Genomic DNA, 18654 nt, shown 5'->3' on the forward strand with positions numbered 1-18654 from the left:
GACAGAAGTGGTGGGTCTGCGTATACAAATGGAGAAAAGACGAAAACGACTTCATTCCAGTTGTCCGGCAGCCTAACCTGTCCCCTCTCGTGTTTCCCTTCTGCAGCCCCTTCCTGTCCCTTGGAAAGAGTGGCAGCCAAAGCAGGACGGATGTCCTTCTTCTTGCGTACCTAGAGAGCAAAAATGAATGATTAACTTCAAGAATCTATTCCCTTCACAACCCAACAACAAACTAAGCATTTCATAAAACTAAATTATAAAAAACAAACAAAAAAACACAGGGGTGAGCTGTGTTCCCTGAGGGGGTCTTCACCTCTGTACTTGTTTTTTATAAGAATTTTCACTGCCATGGAAACTTGTATTTGAGGGGAGAGACACAAAACTGATCAGGGTTTCTATTGCCCTCAGGAATGCCGCTTTTATTAGGCCAATGAACACCTCTTTCCGGAGTCTCTTTATTGAATGTTTTCCTTGGAAATTTTGAAAAGCAATGATATGTACTGTTTTATTTTTCCTTGCTTGGTACAAAAGTAGCAACATATGTCATCAAGTCAAAGATGCCATGAAGTTTAAGAGGCAGTCCAAGTTCAGAGATGTGAACTGTGGAGAAAAGCTATGTGTCCCTTGGAAGTGATGAACTGTGCTACGTACGCTTGGTAGAGAATTTACAAACAGTAGGGACATCCGAAGTAGCTAGTAACAGTACATCATAATGCCACCGCACAGATAATAATCATTTGTAACTGTTTAGTCTAATTCCTACCTCTGTTTCTTTCTCTAGGTGGGAATATATGTTTCTTTCCTTTCGGAGAATATCAGATGCAATATTTTGTTGTTTTTTTTTTCAATACCCTTATGTCTAGAACATTGTTTTCTTATTCAGCATTCCTTGAAAATGGGTTATTTAAAAGTGGCTTAACCATTAACCCCCTACTGTTGGCTACTGACTTTATTTCCTGTGTTTTGATGTCGTACACACGGCTCCGGTGGGCATCTTTGCGTGTCTCTCTCTGTCTGCATCCACGATTATTCCTTTAGGGAAAGAGGCTAGAAGTGGGATACCGGGGGCTGGTAGTGGGGGGTGAGAGTGTGGATATTCTAAAGCCGTACACATTATACTGCCCATTCCTTGGCACGTCTGCTTGACCGCTTTCTTACCACCGCAGTGCCTGTGGCGACTTGTGCTGACGACCTGTCCTGAGGTCTGGGGGCCCCGTAGCATCCTGTCCCTTCCTCCTGTTCTTCCTATCCTGAGTCCGAGGCTGGGCGCTCCTCTCAGGACCGGCTTGGTGGATTTATCGGGCACAGTTGTTTCAGAGTAGACCAGGGGTCGGGAACCTATGGCTCGCGAGCCAGATGTGGCTCTTTTGATGGCTGCATCTGGCTCGCAGACAAATCTTTAATAAAAAAAATAATAACGTTAAAAATATAAAACATTCTCATGTATTACAATCCATTCATTTCCTACTGCTCATGTTCATGGTTGTGGGTGGCTGGAGCCAATCACAGCTGTCCTCTGGGACAACACCAAGTTTTTTTTTTTTTTTTTCTGAAGCTGGAAACGGGGATAGACAGTCAGACAGACTCCTGCATGCGCCCGACCGGGATCCACCCGGCCCGCCCACCAGGGGGTGACGCTCTGCCCACCAGGGGGCGATGCTCTGCCCCTCCAGGGCGTTGCTCTGTTGCGACCAGAGCCACTCTAGCGCCTGGGGCAGAGGCCAAGGAGCCATCCCCAGCGCCCGGGCCATCTTTGCTCCAATGGAGCCCTGGCTGCGGGAGGGGAAGAGAGAGACAGAGAGGAAGGAGAGGGGGAGGGTGGAGAAGCAGATGGGCGCTTCTCCTGTGTGCCCTGGCTGGGAATCGAACCCGGGACTTCTGCACACCAGGCCGACGCTCTACCACTGAGCCAACCGGCCAGGGCCAACACCAAGTTTTTATTGGATAATACGTAACGTACATGGGTCATTGTATGGCTCTCACGGAATTACATTTTAAAATATGTGGCGTTCATGGCTCTCTCAGCCAAAAAGTTTCCCGACCCCTGGAGTAGATAGTCACATGTCAGCTTTCATTGTCCTTCTGTAGTCTCGCCCCCCTGCCCCCTATTCCCGGCACAATTCCTTGCAATTTCTGGCTTTTCCAAATATCTTTCCTTCCTCTTCAGTGCAGAAAGAAGTTTCCTGTTTCCATCTGTTTTCGTATTCTGTGGATCGTCCGACCGGGAGCCTAGGAATGGGGCAGGTTAGAGCCCATCCTGACTCCTTGCCAGGAGGCCCCCCTTGTCACCTGTCCCCTTTCCCCTGGTTATTAAGTCCTGAAGGTGTCCTCCATCACGGATGTCCTCACGTCTAGGAGAAATGAGGCCATAAACATGGTGACCGAGGGACGAGAGCGGACAGGTGAGGGAGAATGAAAGGCTGCCGTGGCCGTGACGCGGGAAGATCGGGTTTTGGCGGCGGGCTCGTTCCGCTCGGGTGGGCTCATTGTGCTCGGGCGGGCCTCAGCAGGGCCCTGATTGTTGCTTTAAGACGTTTGGGATGAAACAGTGACACACTGGACAACAAAACCGAGGCAGTAAGGGCTGGGTAAAATTTACAGGGCCCAACGGCGTGGGTGTGTGGGTTGGGAGCGGGCGGGGCTCTCGGGATGAGAGACCTCGGTGTTCCCAGTCAGGAGAGCTCTGGGCAGGAATGGGTCTCTTTAGTGCAAATCAAGGCTGCGCACCTGTGGTCCTTCTGTGCGCGAGGAGGGCTCATGCTGCAGGGCCTGGCCGGGGCTCCCTTCTCCCGCTGATAGAGCACGTAGCAGGTATCAGCAAGGAGAGAGCTTCTCCTCGGTGGGTCTTGCTGCAGACATTCTGCAGTTCTGCTGCCTGTGTTCCACAGGCTCCGACTCCCCCTGGCTAGAGGATCCGCCCATTTCCGCGATATTCTGAGACGGCTCTGGCCAACAGACATTCCTTCGTGTGTTCTTCCTAAAAATCAGTAGCACTCCTCTTTTAAAGTAAGGAGTGTCTTCAGCCTGTCCTCTGAGAAGTACAATCCATGAGGCTTGAGCCACTTTTATTAGATGTAAGAGTTTTAGATGAATTAGAAGCTCTTAAATAAAAGCGACAAGGTTCTTTCTAAATGTCATACAGGATCAGAGACAGTTGGGAACAACTGAGATGTTTTTTTTTTTTAATTATTAGTAGAGAGTTGCCAAGGGTTTAAATCAAGGTACACACCTCGAAGTCTTACTTCGGATGCTGTGTTTGCCGCGTGGCCTGCCTCCGATCAGTTGCCCCTGAGTGGAACAGAAGCACTTTACAAATCTGTTCATTAAGAGGAGTTCCCCTTCTGATGCCTGTGGACCCTGGTATTAATCGCATAGCAGTAATTAGTGTTTCATTCGGGTGGATGACAATGGCCTTTATGTGTTTCTTAGAAATTGTTTCAGCCCTTTATTGGAATCTGGTTCTTGCAGGCTCCTCTCGCCTCTGCTTGTTTGTTTGTTCGTTTGATTCTGAACCCCCTCCCCTGCTAGGGAAAATCGTCTGGATTAATCAGAAAGTCTCAGGAGTTTCTTTTGCCGCCCCCCCCTCTCCCCCCAGAGGCCGACTGGAAGAGAGGAAGGTGCTTCTGCTACCTCCTTGGTCAGGCCTGAGCCACACTTCGCAGCCCGGTCTGCAGAGGTTGGGTCTGCTTCCATCCTGTGTGTTAGCCGTCCTGGCTGTCTCTATATTTGGTTTTAAAACTCTGAATATATCATCGATGTTTTCATTTTGTTGTGTTTTGTGATACTTTTTATCCAACCGCCTCATGTTTTGTGACTTCTCTATCTTCACACCGTCGGTCGCTCCTGTGAAAACCCCCCAAGTTGCTCTTAATTGAGCCATTTCCCTCACTCCACTTATCCAGCCCATTAGCGGGTCCTGCTGTCTTCCTGTAAAACGGTGAATCTGGTCACTGATCACCGTCACCCTGCTGTCACCCTCGTCCAAGTCACTGCCAGCTCCTGCATGGATGACCGCAATAACTTCCGGCCGGTCTTCCTGCTTCAAAGCGGATTTCCCTTCCGTCTCCTCTCTTCTATAAAGCTGCCACGGGGGTCTGTTTTAAACTTAGATTGCATGTTTTCCCCTGCTTCACATGGTCTAAAGGCTTCCCAATGTATGCAGAATAAAACCCCAAGTTCCTATCACAAGCGACAGAGACCTCCCGTGGCCGTTCAGCTTCCCTCATGCACCTTGCTGACCCTGCTCCCTTCTCACTGGCCGTCCCCATCTCATCTCGGCCTCAGGGGCCCTTCAGGGGCCCCTTTGCATTTCCTTTCCGAGGCTTCCAGGTAGCACTGTAGGCTGCTTTTGCTGACGTGTCCAGGCTGGGGGGGCCTTGCCTCTTAGAGTAAGTCCTTGTCTTTCCCGATACCTGTGTAAAAGCTTCTGTTCTCTCTGCGGGGCGCACGCGTTGCCAGGGACAGTGCCGTTCAGTTCTCTTCTTTGTGATACAGGAAGTGACCTCTTCTGTGGAGGTGATTCCGGTTTTGCCTGACATGCGGTGTCGTCATTTTCTTAGAACAGTCAGGGAACAACTTGGCCCTGGGGTTTTTCTCCCGCTGTGTGTGGTCTCAGGCATGTTCCACAGCTGGTGAATTCACCACCTACTCCATCCGTGGGCTGTGAATCTGTAGGCTTGACTTCTGTTCTGAGAGCCAGAGCTTTTGCAACATGCTGAGTTGGTTGGTTTGCTGCCTGGAAAATTGTTGGGACAAAATTGATAACTTTGATGGGAGGGGGTGGGGGAAAAAGAGGCAAATTTTCAGCTGAAAGGCATTCAACCCCAAATCATCTGAAAGAATTTCAGCTTATTCTAAAGGCATGGGTAGAATTAGATGTATTCTGAGAAAGAGAAGTTCAGTCCATGAGATTTTAACTTTGTGGGAACCATACATCATGATTGCTGAGGACAGTCCTGGTGTACGACTATTGTCCCTTAACGACTATTAATAACGTCCCTGTTTCACTCTTGAAAGTGTCGTGGTGTTTTTTGGTCATTGTCTTTCTAAAGAATGGTTTAAAGACCACGTAGTAATTGTTTGTTTCTTTGATTTCTATCTCTTTTATTTTTATTTTTCTTGAGTGATGGATGTACTCTTTACTTTGTATCTTAGGTGAATGGTATGCAGTGACTAATAAGTGTGAGTGTGTGTATGGTTTGCTCTTAATTTTCTGGTATTCTTCCCGCAGATGATCTCAATGCCACCCACCAGCACTGCGTTTTGGCTGGTGTGCCGCCGCGGTTCAGCTCCACCCACCGAGTGGCAGAGGTAAGTGTAAATAGAAGCGTCACCCAGACATAACCGGATGGGACAGGAGTGGCTGAATGAGCAATCCATCATCAACCTTGGAAGAGCGTTTGATCAGAAAATTGCTGCCACTCACTCGACTTAAGTCTCTGTTTACTTGCTGCTTTTCTAGCTTTGAGTTGTGTTGGCTAGTTTTAAAAAGAGTGTATCCACGGCGTGGGATAAGTATAGTTTGCTTCTTCGGGGTTATGTTTCTTGGAGAAGGTAAGTGCCATTGGCAGGTGTTAGAGGTTTTTCTAAGGGGTCTGTATCTGTCAAGGTCGAGGGCGGGAGATGGCCGGAAGGCAGTGGGGTGGATTTCTGTGCTTGTGCCTGTGTCCGCTGTGACTGGGCTCCAGTGGTTGAGGATTTACATCGCCCTTCCCTCTTCGGTCCGGCTTCTGGGCATGGGAATGCAAATGAAGGAGAAAGCTACAGTGGTGGCCAGGGATGGCCAAGCTCCCCACTGGTGCCCACAACCCAGGCCTTATGGCTCAGTCCGGCCACCACTGGGAGCGGCTGGCAGTCAGATGGTGGGCCTGGTTCGGTATGGAAACTTTAAGCGATGAGGAAAAACCCTTAGTAGTCACTTAGGAAGGATACCAGACAGCAGAGGAATAGTCGTGCAAAGGATCCCAAGTGGACCTCTTTCCAAACCCGTTCGACGTGCTTTGCTTCTTAGTCTGACTTTTCATCACAGCGCAGTGTGAGGAAGCTGGAGGAAGGGGTGCAGTACAGTGTGAGGAAGCTGGAGGAAGGGGTGCAGTACAGTGTGAGGAAGCTGGAGGAAGGGGTGCAGTACAGGGGCAGGGGATGCGAGCCTTCCCGCCCTGACATCGGGTCCCTGTGGCACCGCCCTGTCCTGCGGGAGTGGAGCAGTACAGGGGCAGGGGATGAGCAGTACAGTGGCAGGGGACGAGCAGTACAGGGGCAGGGGACGTGAGCCTTCCCGCCCCGACGTCGGGTCGTGTGGCTCCGCCCTGTCCTGCGGGAGCGGAGCAGCTTTTCCGGGGGGCTGGTCGTGTTGCCATGCGGCGGGGAGGGCACTAGTGTCTATTTCGATCAAGATGCCAGCAAGCCCACCAAGCATTCCTTCCTCCTTTTCTTCTTATCCACCTGTCTTCTCTCTTGCAGTCATTCATTCACCCAACTATCTGAGTGCCTGTGATGGGCCCAGGAGTGCCACAGGCTTGAGAGACACAGCCATCGCCACGACGGTGATGGCCACTACCTTAGCTGCACTTTCACTTTAGTTGGAGATACAAATATTAAACAAACAAGCACAAAAAGGCATTATCTTAAGAGACCTAAAAGGGAGTTCTGTTTGGCAATCAGGAAGGATGGAAGGGGTGGAGGAAAGAAAAGAGTGAGCGAGCGTTTACAGACCATCTCATGGGTGCCTCGTGCTGTACAAGAGGCGTCCTCGCATCTGTCTTCCTGGTTACCACCCCTCAGGAACCCTTTTCTTCTGGGTCAGTTTCTGTGTGTGGCTAGTTAATTGTATCCTTCTTGTTTCACTTAAAAATCTCATCTGGACCAGTTGACAAGCTGATTAGCGCTGTGCTCAGAGGACTGGGACAGAATGGTGAATGCAAAGCTGGGGGAGATATGTTTGATGAGGATCACCGCCACCCCCCGTTCACTGGGTTCTTGTGAGGATTGAACGATTCATCCACGGAAGTCCTTTAGAACGGGGATGGGTGTCTGTCGCTGTGCATTCAGAGAATGTCAGCCACGACTCCGACATCACGTTGCTACTGCTATTACTGCCACTTCTCCTCCTCTGCTCTCATTTATCCTGACAAAAAGCTAGCAGGAGACAGGAGCAACCCAGGCTCTAAGTGTGGAATGCTGTTCTCACTGCATATATACAGCACAGGGTCAATAATAAAGCAAGAGACATGACGTCCTGAATGAGGTCGGAGTGCGAAAGATCTTGGATATCAGATGAGGTGATTGAACTTCAGTTGGTTGGTAGGTAGGACATTGATTATTTATCTTGGTTGTGACATGTTGGAGATATCTTTAGGAAGATACTATGATAGAGACATCAATGGAACCTAGCAGGATCTGAACTAAGGAAGTAGCAAAAGTAGGAAAAAAGGAATTCTGATGACCGACATGGAGACATAGTGTCAGATTTGGCACCTGCCCGACCTCATTGGTGGGAGCGATGTAAGAATGAATGTATGAATGAATGACCAAACAAATAAATGGACGAACTCTTTATTGGATGCTTCCTGTGTGTCAGGCTCTTGGATGACTCTGGGTGTGATTTAGAAACAGGAATCTAAGATGTTAGGGAAGACAAGAGCTCGGTCATTACCATTCTAGTTTGTGTACTTTTGAATCAATTCTACACTCCAGTTACCTTTCCTTCCCATTGTTTGGTTCAGGGTACTTGTGATAAAGTCATTGCCCTTGACCTCTTGGTTAGTTAGTTACTCATTCAATAACTACGAAGTTTCTTTTACATTTTTTACATTTAGGACTCAGTTCTAATAGAATACATATATATGTGTGTGTATTCTACCTTTAGCCATATATTCTACCTATATAAAATATACATATTCTACTTATAAATAATATATATTCTACATATAAATAATAGACTCTTAGCCTGAGGGAGCCTGCTGTTTAGTTAGAGATATGAGGTCTATATAATAAAAAAAACCCTGCGAGATGAGTGGCCCAGGTGAGGCCACGCTGGTAGCACAGAGCTCAGTGGGCCAGCCACTGAAGTAATCCTTAAGTTAAGGAGCATAGGCTGAGCTGTGAGGGCAACAGGTGGACATACGGACAGGGGACAGATGTGAAAAGTCCTAGGAAGGGGCACAGCAACCCTGGGACTTGCCCGCGACCCAGATTTCTGCTTCTCCCTGCAGTGCTCAACGGGAACCTTGGATTACATCTTACAGCGCTGCCAGTCCGCTCTGCACAATGTCCGTCACGAGGCAGACGACGGTGGCGTCTCTTTGAAGTCCTTGGAGCCTGCCATTTTGAAACAAGGAGAAGAAATCCACAACGAGGTGAGGATTTTGAAGAACTGTGAAGGGTCTGAGATCCTGTCCTACTTGAAAACCTACAAGTCAATCTGCCATAGTTTCACGTGAGCATAAGGCACGCGACCCCTGGAGACAAAGGGTGGGTTATTACAACAGCAGCAGTAGCCAGAGTATCAGAGTTTCTGTGCCGGCTCTTTACACCTCTGTCTCCACAGCGCAGTGCAAAGCGGGCCTGGTAGCATTGTGCACATGGAGGGGTGCACCACAGGAGAGGAACCCGAGCTGAGGGAACCCAACTCTTTTATAACAGGCAGTAAGCACTCACTGTCTTTTTTTTTTTTTTTTTTCTGTATTTTTCTGAAGCCGGAAATGGGGAAAGACAGTCAGACAGACTCCCGCATGCGCCCGACTGGGATCCACCTGGCACACCCACCAGGGGGCGACGCTCTGCCCACCAGAGGGCGATGCTCTGCCCATCCGGGGCGTCGCTCTGTTGTGACCAGAGCCACTCTAGCGCCTGGGGCAGAGGCCGAGGAGCCATCCCCAGCACCCGGGCCATCTTTGCTCCAGTGGAGCCTCGGCTGTGGGAGGGGAAGAGAGAGACAGAGAGGAGGGAGAGGGGGAGGGGTGGAGAAGCAGATGGGCACTTCTCCTGTGTGCCCTGGCTGGGAATTGAACCCGGGACTTCTGCACACCAGGCCGACGCTCTACCACTGAGCTAACCGGCCAGGGCCAAGCACTCACTGTCTTTTTGTTTGTTTGTTTTTTTGTTTTTGTTTTTTTTTTCATTTTTCTGAAGCTGGAAACGGGGAGAGACAGTCAGACAGACTCCCGCATGCGCCCAACCGGGATCCACCCGGCACGCCCACCAGGGGGCAACGCTCTGCCCACCAGAGGGCGATGCTCTGCCCATCCTGGGCGTCGCCATATTGAGACCAGAGCCACTCTAGCGCCTGAGGCAGAGGCCAAGGAGCCATCCCCAGCGCCCGGGCCATCTTTGCTCCAATGGAGCCTTGGCTGCGGGAGGGGAAGAGAGAGACAGAGAGGAAAGCGCGGCGGAGGGGTGGAGAAGCAAATGGGCGCTTCTCCTGTGTTCCCTGGCCGGGAATCGAACCTGGGTCCTCCGCACGCTAGGCCAACGCTCTACCGCTGAGCCAACCGGCCAGGGCACACTCACTGTCTTTATCCTCCAAGTCTGTTAGTGAACCTGCCTTTTGTTCTGTGTTCCAAAGGGAAAATCTGTACCTTCCAAGGCTGTTCACTACATAAGCACCCTCGCAATGAGAACCTGAAACAAAGGGCAGCAGTTAGCTCCTTGCTTACACTGCAGAAATACAAGGGACCCACAGGAGCAGTGTCCCAGCAGACCCGATGGGGACTGAGGGTGGACCCCGGGAGCAGCTGTCCACCTTGCTTTCTGTTTGCTGGCTCCAGTCCCGCCATCTGTGAGACCAGCAGGTCTGGATCCCACGCGTCAGCTTTGCAAACTTTCCTGTCCTCATTAGTACGGTTTCCGTTTCTCCTCACCTTTGGACTACGTCTATAGTTTTAAATCTACTTAATACATTTTTAAAAAATGAACTCATTTCTACGTAAATACATTTCTTTCAGAAGGAAGCTTTATATTACCACTGTCAGTGGAAAGGCTGTATCACCAGCCAAGAGAAAAAGGAGCCAGGAAAACACAGCCAGTGAAAACAGGGCGGTGTTATTCGATTCCAGCAGCTGGTTTTGCCCGGAGAAGGCTCTGAGCCCAAAGTCTTCATTCTTTATGTTAAGAAGGGAAATTAGAGCACAACATCATAAATTTTCGAAGAGTCGTTGAAGTCTACGCATAAAATGGGTGATTTTTATGGTGGGCGAATGATACCTCAAAGAACAATCTCTTGAAAGGGGAAAAGAGCTCACCACGGGGTAGAGGTTGTTGAAGATCATCACCAGTCTGAGTCGTTCTCTTTGGCCTAATTGGAAGGAGTGATGTAGAATTTGGAATACAGAGATGTCCTCCTTCATTTTCTTTTCAGTAAATAATTACTGAGGATGTTCTAGGCACTCTTTGGGGCGCTTTAGGATATATTAGGAAAGAAAATAGACATTCTATTGCAGGGAGGTGACAATAAATCATCAACATAACACTTTGGTTAATTGTTTAGTATGTTAGATATTAATAAATGCTACAAAACACACACACACACATGTGCACACGCACACGTGCGTGCACACACACACACACACCAAAAAGAGCAAGGTGACAGAGGTGGAGGTAAGTGGAGAACATCCCAGTGAGACTATGTCCTTTCCTTTGACAGAGACCTGAAGGGGGAGAGGGAGGGAGCCCAGTGGATCTCTGAGGAACAGCATTTGGACAGCGGGACCACCCAGTGCCCAGCACGGGTCCAGGATTAGTTCGGGGATAGTCTGATTTGAATGGCAGGAGTGAGGCTGTGAGTTAGAGGAAACGAGGTCACAGTGATGGTGCCTCGAAGGTTTGAAGGTCCCGGAAAGGGTAGGACTTCCCTTTTTACCCTGCAGGAAATGGGGGAGTCATTAAGGGATTCTGAGCAGAGAGAGGAGAAACCATGTAATACAGTCTCTCCTTAAAAAGCTACTTGACATCTTCTGAGCTGCTCCACCTTTTGTGAAACATTGCCCTAATTTGCAAACCCAAAGGCAAAGGAATGGGAATTCTGTCTTCCAGGGAACTAACAGCCCCTTCTGATGCTGAGCTGCACCCAGGACTGGCAGTCTTTCCTCATGCCCGATCCAGGTCCCACGTCCTCTCCCACCTGCCCTTGTCCGAGATGTTGCTGATTGCTAGAATCGGTGGAGAGATATGCATTTATGGATCTGTGACCTCGCTGAATTAGACTTGGGAGCAAAGTTATATCTTTCTCCATGTTGGTTGTGAATGAATTCTCACCCGGAAGTGTAGTTGTGTCCGTCTCTAAGAAACTTGCCATTTTAGGAGCTGGGCTAGCGGAATGGACGCTGTCATCCACACGCGTGCGGACTATTTCTTCCCCGAGTGGCTGGCTGCTTTTGACCCTGTCTGTGTTAGCAGCTTCGGTGGAGATGTGTCAGAAACCTTAGCGCTTTGAGGCAAGCCTACGACTGAATGGAGAGAGAGAACCCAGGTCTAAAGGGCGTGCGTTCCAGTCTCCTCCATCCGCAGTCTGATTCTTCAGGGCCATCTCCTTACTTGAGAATTGAATCCATATGTCGGGACACGTCACCAGACACTGTTATGTTTCCATCCATGTTGGCCTCGGGTTAAACACCCGGAGGCTTCGTCTCTTGCTGTGTCCTATTGTTAAAGCATAAGTGTCCGTAATAGTTGCCTGGGTCCTCGTTCTGTGCTGCCCCCTGCTTACAGGCCCTGTGCCTTTGCTAGGCTGATTATAGGGCGAAGTCCTTGGTTTTACGTGCTGTGGGCTTCCGGGCTGTGTGGCTTTAGAAGTGGCTTGTTTTCCTTGTCTTAGGTGGTTTCTAACTAAGCAATTTGGGAACTTTGGGATTGGAACCGAATCTGCAAGATCTTTCTCCCCTCAATTGAAAATGCTTAGAAAAGATTCTTGTTATAAGCAGAACCTTCCTCTGTGTTCTTGAAGAGTTTGTTTTCCTTCTTATAAAGGTAAAACGAAGAGTTCAGACCCGCGACCTAGCCGGTTGCCCTAGGGGCGTGCATTATCCAAGGGCACCCTTCAGCTCTCATTTTGTTCAAAGGGCAGCTCTTCCTGGATCGGACCTTAGCATCTCTCCCCGGTCTGAGGCCTTCCTCAGTGAAATAACTGCTTGCAGTGACTACAGTGACATGTTAACCCCGGTCATGTTTACACATGTCCTGAAGGAACTCCATGAGTTGACCTGGGGTCAAATCAAGAGCCCAAACTAACTTGGCAGAAGAAAAGTAGGTGCCCTTTGCTTACCGGTAAGAGTAATGGAGGGGACTTGTCACTATGGTGACGAGGCAGCTCCGCAGTACGATCTGGGCTCGCACAGCCTTCGCTCTCTTCACACCCAAGTGCCAATGACCTTGAAGGTTCAGGGAGGTGGGTGGATTCTGCTTCTCCCTCCCCTTCAGACTTTTCCTAGATGTTTCCAGGACAAAAAGCTTTTTTTTCCCACTGATCCCCCTCCCCTTTTGGACTGTTCTGCAGAGAAGGCAAGCGCAGTTTAGCTGAGAGGATTATAGAGAGGGTTGTGCTTTTTTGGGGGGAGGGTTTACAACTAGGAAGCCAACACTATTATCAGCATAGTTTCATTTTTGCTCTAAATCTCAGAGGTTTTTTCAAGACCCTGCAGGGCCCTGAGGCTGTCAGTGTGTTTGCGATACCCGTGGGCATCATGGTGAATGTCCATGCAGTGCAGGGCGGACATCTGGGCGTGTGGCTGGCGAGCATCGGACCCTGAGAGCACCTCCGGAGGGCGCCTGGGTGCGGGCTCGCTGCTGCTCACTCCGCCAGGGCCCCCGGCACCTGCGGGGTGTCCCTGGCCACTGTCGGCGGCCTCCCTCCGGATGGCTTCTCTCTTGTTCCTGCTGTGGTAGCCGGGAGCCTCCCAGAGGGACAAGACTCTGGAGAAGGGTCGACGACCCTGGTTCTGCCATGCTAGAGGTGGGTGTCACGGAGACCCTGGTTCTGACATGCCAGAGCTGGGTGTCACGGAGACCCTGGTTCTGCCGTGCCAGAGCTGGGTGTCACGGAGACCCTGGTTCCGCCATGCCAGAGCTGGGTGTCACGGAGACCCTGGTTCCGCCGTGCCAGAGCTGGGTGTCACGGAGACCCTGGTTCCGCCGTGCCAGAGCTGGGTGTCACGGAGACCCTGGTTCCGCCATGCCAGAGCTGGGTGTCACGGAGACCCTGGTTCTGCCATGCTAGAGCTGGGTGTCACGGAGACCCTGGTTCTGCCATGCCAGAGCTGGGTGTCACGGAGACCCTGGTTCTGCCATGCCAGAGCTGGGTGTCACGGAGACCCTGGTTCTGCCGTGCCAGAGCTGGGTGTCACGACGACCCTGGTTCCGCCGTGCCAGAGCTGGGTGTCACAGAGACCCTGGTTCTGCCGTGCCAGAGCTGGGTGTCACGATGACCCTGGTTCCACCATGCCAGAGCTGGGTGTCACAGAGACCCTGGTTCTGCCGTGCCAGAGCTGGGTGTCACGACGACCCTGGTTCCACCATGCCAGAGCTGGGTGTCACGGAGACCCTGGTTCTGCCGTGCTAGAGCTGGGTGTCCGTCAGTTCGTCAGTACAGTTAGACTGTTGGTTTGTTTTGAGCCTTGAACGTAAGAAGGCTTCCCTTCTGTCCTGTGCCCTCACCTGTTGGCTCATGTGCCGTGCCCATCCCATGGGGTGGGTGAGGGTGGTGGTGGGGGAACAATAACCCAGCCATTTTTTTTTTTTTTTTTTTTTGTAACTCAAACTCTGAATCAAGAAGCTAGAAAAAAAATATTTTTTTGCCCTCTTAATTAATTTTAAAACAGGAGCCAACTACTTCTCTTGGCAAGGCAGGGAACTGGCGAGGGTAGCATTTGATTGCAATCCAGTAATATCTTTGCCCACAACACTGAAGTGGAAAGGTCGGGTTAGGGAGGGGATCAGATGCGTGCCTGTGGGTCTGATCCCCACAGAGATGGCATCTCCCGGGCGGGCAGCACCTTCCCTCAGGAGTAAAACTCTGAGTCCTGGGGCTGAGCTTCCCTGACCGGCTTCAGTGAAGGAGGGAGGGGTGAGCATGAATTGATCTAGACCAGGGGTCGGGAACCTTTTGATGCCTACCGCCCACTTTTGTATCTGTTAGTAGTAAAATTTTCTAACCGCTCACCGGTTCCACAGTAATGGTGATTTATAAAGTAGGGAAGTAACTTTCTTTATAAAATTTATAAAGCAGAGTTACAGCAAGTTAAAGCATATAATAATAATTACTAACCAAGTACTTTATGTTGGATTTTCGCTAAGTTTGGCAGAATAAATCTTTATAAAACAACTTACTATATAGTTAAATCTATCTTTTTATTTATACTTTGGTTGCTCAGCTACCGCCCACCATGAAAGCTGGAACGCCCACTAGTGGGCGGTAGGGACCAGGTTGACCAGCACTGATCTACACCTTAGAAATATTCCTGCTCGGAAGATAGGATTGTGGGATCCTGGAAGATGACAAGTCGTAGGCCTTGTGGTCTGGTCCGGTTTCTATTCTTAGTGTCCAGCTGGCATGCCACAGGCTGTCCATTATTAACCCGCTTACTCCTCACCGCAGACCTCTGTGGTTGTTACAGAACTGTCTTTCTTTTGCAAGATGCCATGGGCATTCAGTCTGGAGCCCAGTGCCCACCAGTCTCCTGAGCCCGCATCCTTCCCTGTGACGTTATTTGCCTCCAAAGGTAGTTGCGTCTCTAAGCAGGAAGCTGAAATCCTTCTTTAGTGAAAAGGACAGGGTCTTCCTTTGCCGTCCAGTCTGACAGCTGTCTGCAGGCGTGCCCCTCTCCCCGCCCCTGCGTTTTATCTTACAGAAACCCAGACTCCCGTGTACCCCGGTCAGCTGCCTGAACTAATTACACGTGCTCGTCTACTTTATTTTTCTGGAATACCTTGGGTGCCAAGACGTATATGTTTTGTCCTAATCAATGGAAATAACCAGCCCAAAGATACAAAAATTTTAAAAAACATTTTCAGCTCTCCCTAACATGGGGGCTTGGTGCTTTGCTGACAAGCTATTCCTGTAGTGTGGACCAATGTCATGTCAGATCTATTAAACAAAAGTCTTTCTTTCTTTCTTGTAATAAATGATGTTGTCGGGTTCACTGGTTAACCACCGGTAAAGTTTAGCAACTGTTGTCTTAATATTGTCTCCGTCCCCCTTTTTTTGTTGTTGTTTTTAAAACATCTTTAACTGAAATCACTTCTACATATCAAATAGTTAATGTAAGTTAGAACCCTTTCGTATGACTTGGTATTCTCAGGTTAGTTATTTGAGCCATTTTTACCTTTAAATCTTCACAAGTTGCTTTTGTGTGCTTCAGTATGAATAAACAAACAAAAGCTTTCTGTAAAGCAGGCGTCCCCAAACTACGGCCCGTGGGCCGCCCCCCTGAGGCCGTTTATCCAGCCCCCACTGCACTTCTGGAAGGGGCACTTCTTTCATTGGTGGTCAGTGAGAGGACCACTGTATTTGGCAGCCCTCCAATGGTCTGAGGGACAGTGAACTGGCCCCCTGTGTAAAAAGTTTGGGGACCCCTGCTGTAAAGAGCACAGAGCCAGCACATGGAGCATGACACCATGAGCAAAGTCAGAGGGCCCGACATGAAGCGGTGGGAGCTCCATGTTTCTTTGGAGGGCAGAGGCCAGGAGAGTTCTGGGGAATGAATGGAGTTGTACTTTGATGGTAAAATCAGATTTTCCAGGTGAAGAAGTTGAGTGATAAGAGACTTGGACAATAGATAAGAAACAATTTCTTCCCTTTTCAAAGCTTCCCTTAACCTCACATGCACATATATGGGGTTTCTCTCAGTGCAGGGGACAGAAAAACACGACCTGAAGTGTGTTTAAGCAAAAAAGGGCTTCAGGAATCGCTCGATCAAGTTGACGTTGCCAGGACCCGAGGCTCGGATCTGTTCATCTTGCAGCTGTTTCCTGCTGCCTTGCCTCAGCTCTTGCCGTTCTGCGGCATGGTTGCAGAATCCTCTTTCTGTGTCTTTCCTTCTGCATCTGCTGACAGTCCACAGTCTCCACCCTGTGAGCGGAGAAACCCCTAGTGTTGCAGCTGGAGTTCTACCGAGACCCCGCGGTCTGAGACTGGGGGAGGGGGTGGGTAATACATACATAGCGGGCTTGGCGACAGGAGGGGGAGGGACACTGAGGAGGCAGATAGCAGAAGGCTCTCATAGTAGATGCAGAGGAAGGAAAAGAGATGACTCGTGTTTCTGCTGCTCTTTGTGCCGGAAGCTGAGAAGTGACGGTTTGAATGTCTCTGCAGTGTTAATAATGTATATGTGCCCCTGTGATCAACTTTATGTTGTTTAGATTGATGGGTTGACATTGTCACTAGCTCCTCCTGGCCCACGTTTAAATTCTTCAATTTAAACCTAAGAAACTTAAAGTTGCTATCTCCTAACGTGTGTCTGTATCTTGCTCTTAACGCGAATCTTTAATAAAGATAGCTAATAGAAAACGATCTCTTTCCCATCATGCACAGCGCCCGGCAGCTGTGTACTTTAGGATCTCCAGTATGTGTTGTTGATTGACTCCCCGCTTCCTCTGCTCTGACGGATACACGTGGTTGAAAACCCCTCCCCAGCCCGAGGCGGGTTTGCCATATACCAGGCATCAGGGCGACTCTTGGCTTGGCTTGGCAGCAGTGCCCTGGAGACCCCACGTTCTGTCGGGGGCCGGGTGGGCTGAGCTTCTCCCCTCCTGTGGCGAGGAAGTCAGTTCCTGGAGGAGACTCGCGTGACGGCGTCATTGTCCTTGATCGCTCCTGGCAAGGGCGCTCTGACCTCCGCCTCGTCTTTGCGGTCCGCAGGTCGAGTTCGAGTGGCTGAGACAGTTCTGGTTCCAAGGCAATCGATACAGAAAGTGCACCGACTGGTGGAGCCGGCCCATGACTCAGCTGGAGGCCATGTGGAGGAAGATGGAGAGCGTGGTGAGTACGCACACCGGCTGCGGCCGCTCTGGGCGCCTGCGGGGGCGTCGCGTGCAGCACGGCTCGCAGAGGGGACGGCGAGGTGGGGGCGTCGCGTGCAGCACGGCTCGCAGAGGTGAGGCGAGCTCGACTGCCCCAAACCACTGCGCAAGCCTGCCTTTGGTAAAGCCACGGAGCAGCTGGGATTTTGTCAGCACAAGCTCGGTTCCGTTGAAGGAATGTGTTTTGAACACGTCCTTCATAGTGAGCTTTGTGTTAGTCCGGGAGATAACGAGAGCGACACCTAAAATTCACTTGCATTTTTATATGCAGCAGCCATCTTTCTAAGGGGCTCCCTTCTGTTCACTTTTTTAATTCCTACGGCAGCCCCGTGTGCCGCAGACACGGCCATGAGTCTGGCTGGTTGGTGTGAGCACCAGGGCAGGGAGGAGAGAGTGCCAGCCCCGGGCCTACGGAAGTGGCATTGCAAGGGTGGGACCCAGGCCGCCTGGCTCTGTCGCTTGTGCTCACAACCGCTCCGTTCAGTTTAAGAAGGAGGGAGACGGGAGGTAGCCAGGGAGTATGAAATCAGACCGTTGTGAACAGCCAGTGCGGCTTTTGGGGACCTCGGACAGGGAGGAGTAGGGTGGGGGGGAGGGGGTGGCGTTCGGAGAGGAATTCAGGCTCCAGGAGCTACATAAAGAAGACCAGATGCGGCGGAGGGAGCCAGAGACAAGGAATTCAGGGGACAGGGTCGGAGATGTCGCTGGAAGGCAGGTAGAGGCCACATGGAGGGCTTGAGTCAAGTCTTCATTTAACTGGCAGTAAATATGTATAATATATTTACTACGCTGCTTAAGTCCCAGACACTATTCTAAATGCATATTATATCGTATATATAACTTGATTAGCTTTTATGACAACCCCATAAAGTAGGGGACATTCCCCCCCACCTTTTCTTTTTGTATTTTTCTGAAGCTGGAAACAGGGAGAGACAGTCAGACAGACTCCCGCATGCGCCCGACCGGGATCCACCCGGCACGCCCACCATGGGGTGACGCTCTGCCCACCAGGGGGCGATGCTCTGCCCCTCCGGGGCGTCGCTCTGTCGTGACCAGAGCCACTCTAGCGCCTGAGGCAGAGGCCAAGGAGCCATCCCCAGCGCCCGGGCCATCTTTGCTCCAATGGAGCCTTGGCTGCGGGAGGGGAAGAGAGAGACAGAGAGGAAGGAGGGGGGGGTGGAGAAGCAAATGGGCGCTTCTCCTGTGTGCCCTGGCCGGGAATCGAACCCGGGTCCCCGCACGCCAGGCTGACGTGAACCAACCGGCCAGGGCCTCCCCCCTTTTTACAAAGGAGGAGACTGAAGCACAGAGGGTCTATATCACTTCCTCAAGGTCCTAAACTCTTAAGTGGGGCGCTGGGGTTTGAACTCAGGAAAGATGGCTACCTTACTGTTCCGCCTCCAAGCAGTGGGATATGGAGGGCAGCCGGAAAGTGTTAAAAGCCCGCTAAACTCTTGAGGTAGCATCACTGCACAGACTTTGAAACGCTCTGGAAACAACAATCTCATCTGCAAAAACGGGTAGCGATTGCTAATCCCCATTTGATGATAATGAAAATATCGGGTCACAACCCCGGAGAGGCCCGGGCTGGAAAGTCCGGGTCAGAATCCAGAGTCCCTGCCTTCCAGACGTCCCCTCAGATCT

General features: G+C 50.6%; 1 protein-coding gene across 2 annotated transcripts in view; it reads left to right on the top strand.

The window, feature by feature from the left end:
- Nucleotides 1–18654, top strand: part of FTO (FTO alpha-ketoglutarate dependent dioxygenase) — a 345609-nt gene that overhangs the window by 128002 nt on the left and 198953 nt on the right. For both annotated transcript variants that reach the window (XM_066348254.1, XM_066348255.1), the window contains 3 exons: nt 5231–5310; nt 8214–8357; nt 16850–16969. In XM_066348254.1, the coding sequence (XP_066204351.1) occupies nt 5231–5310; nt 8214–8357; nt 16850–16969 (344 nt within the window). The remainder of the gene's footprint in view (nt 1–5230; nt 5311–8213; nt 8358–16849; nt 16970–18654) is intronic.

Source organism: Saccopteryx leptura, chromosome 9, assembly GCF_036850995.1.
Source record: "Saccopteryx leptura isolate mSacLep1 chromosome 9, mSacLep1_pri_phased_curated, whole genome shotgun sequence".
In the NCBI taxonomy this organism is placed as follows: domain Eukaryota; kingdom Metazoa; phylum Chordata; class Mammalia; order Chiroptera; family Emballonuridae; genus Saccopteryx; species Saccopteryx leptura.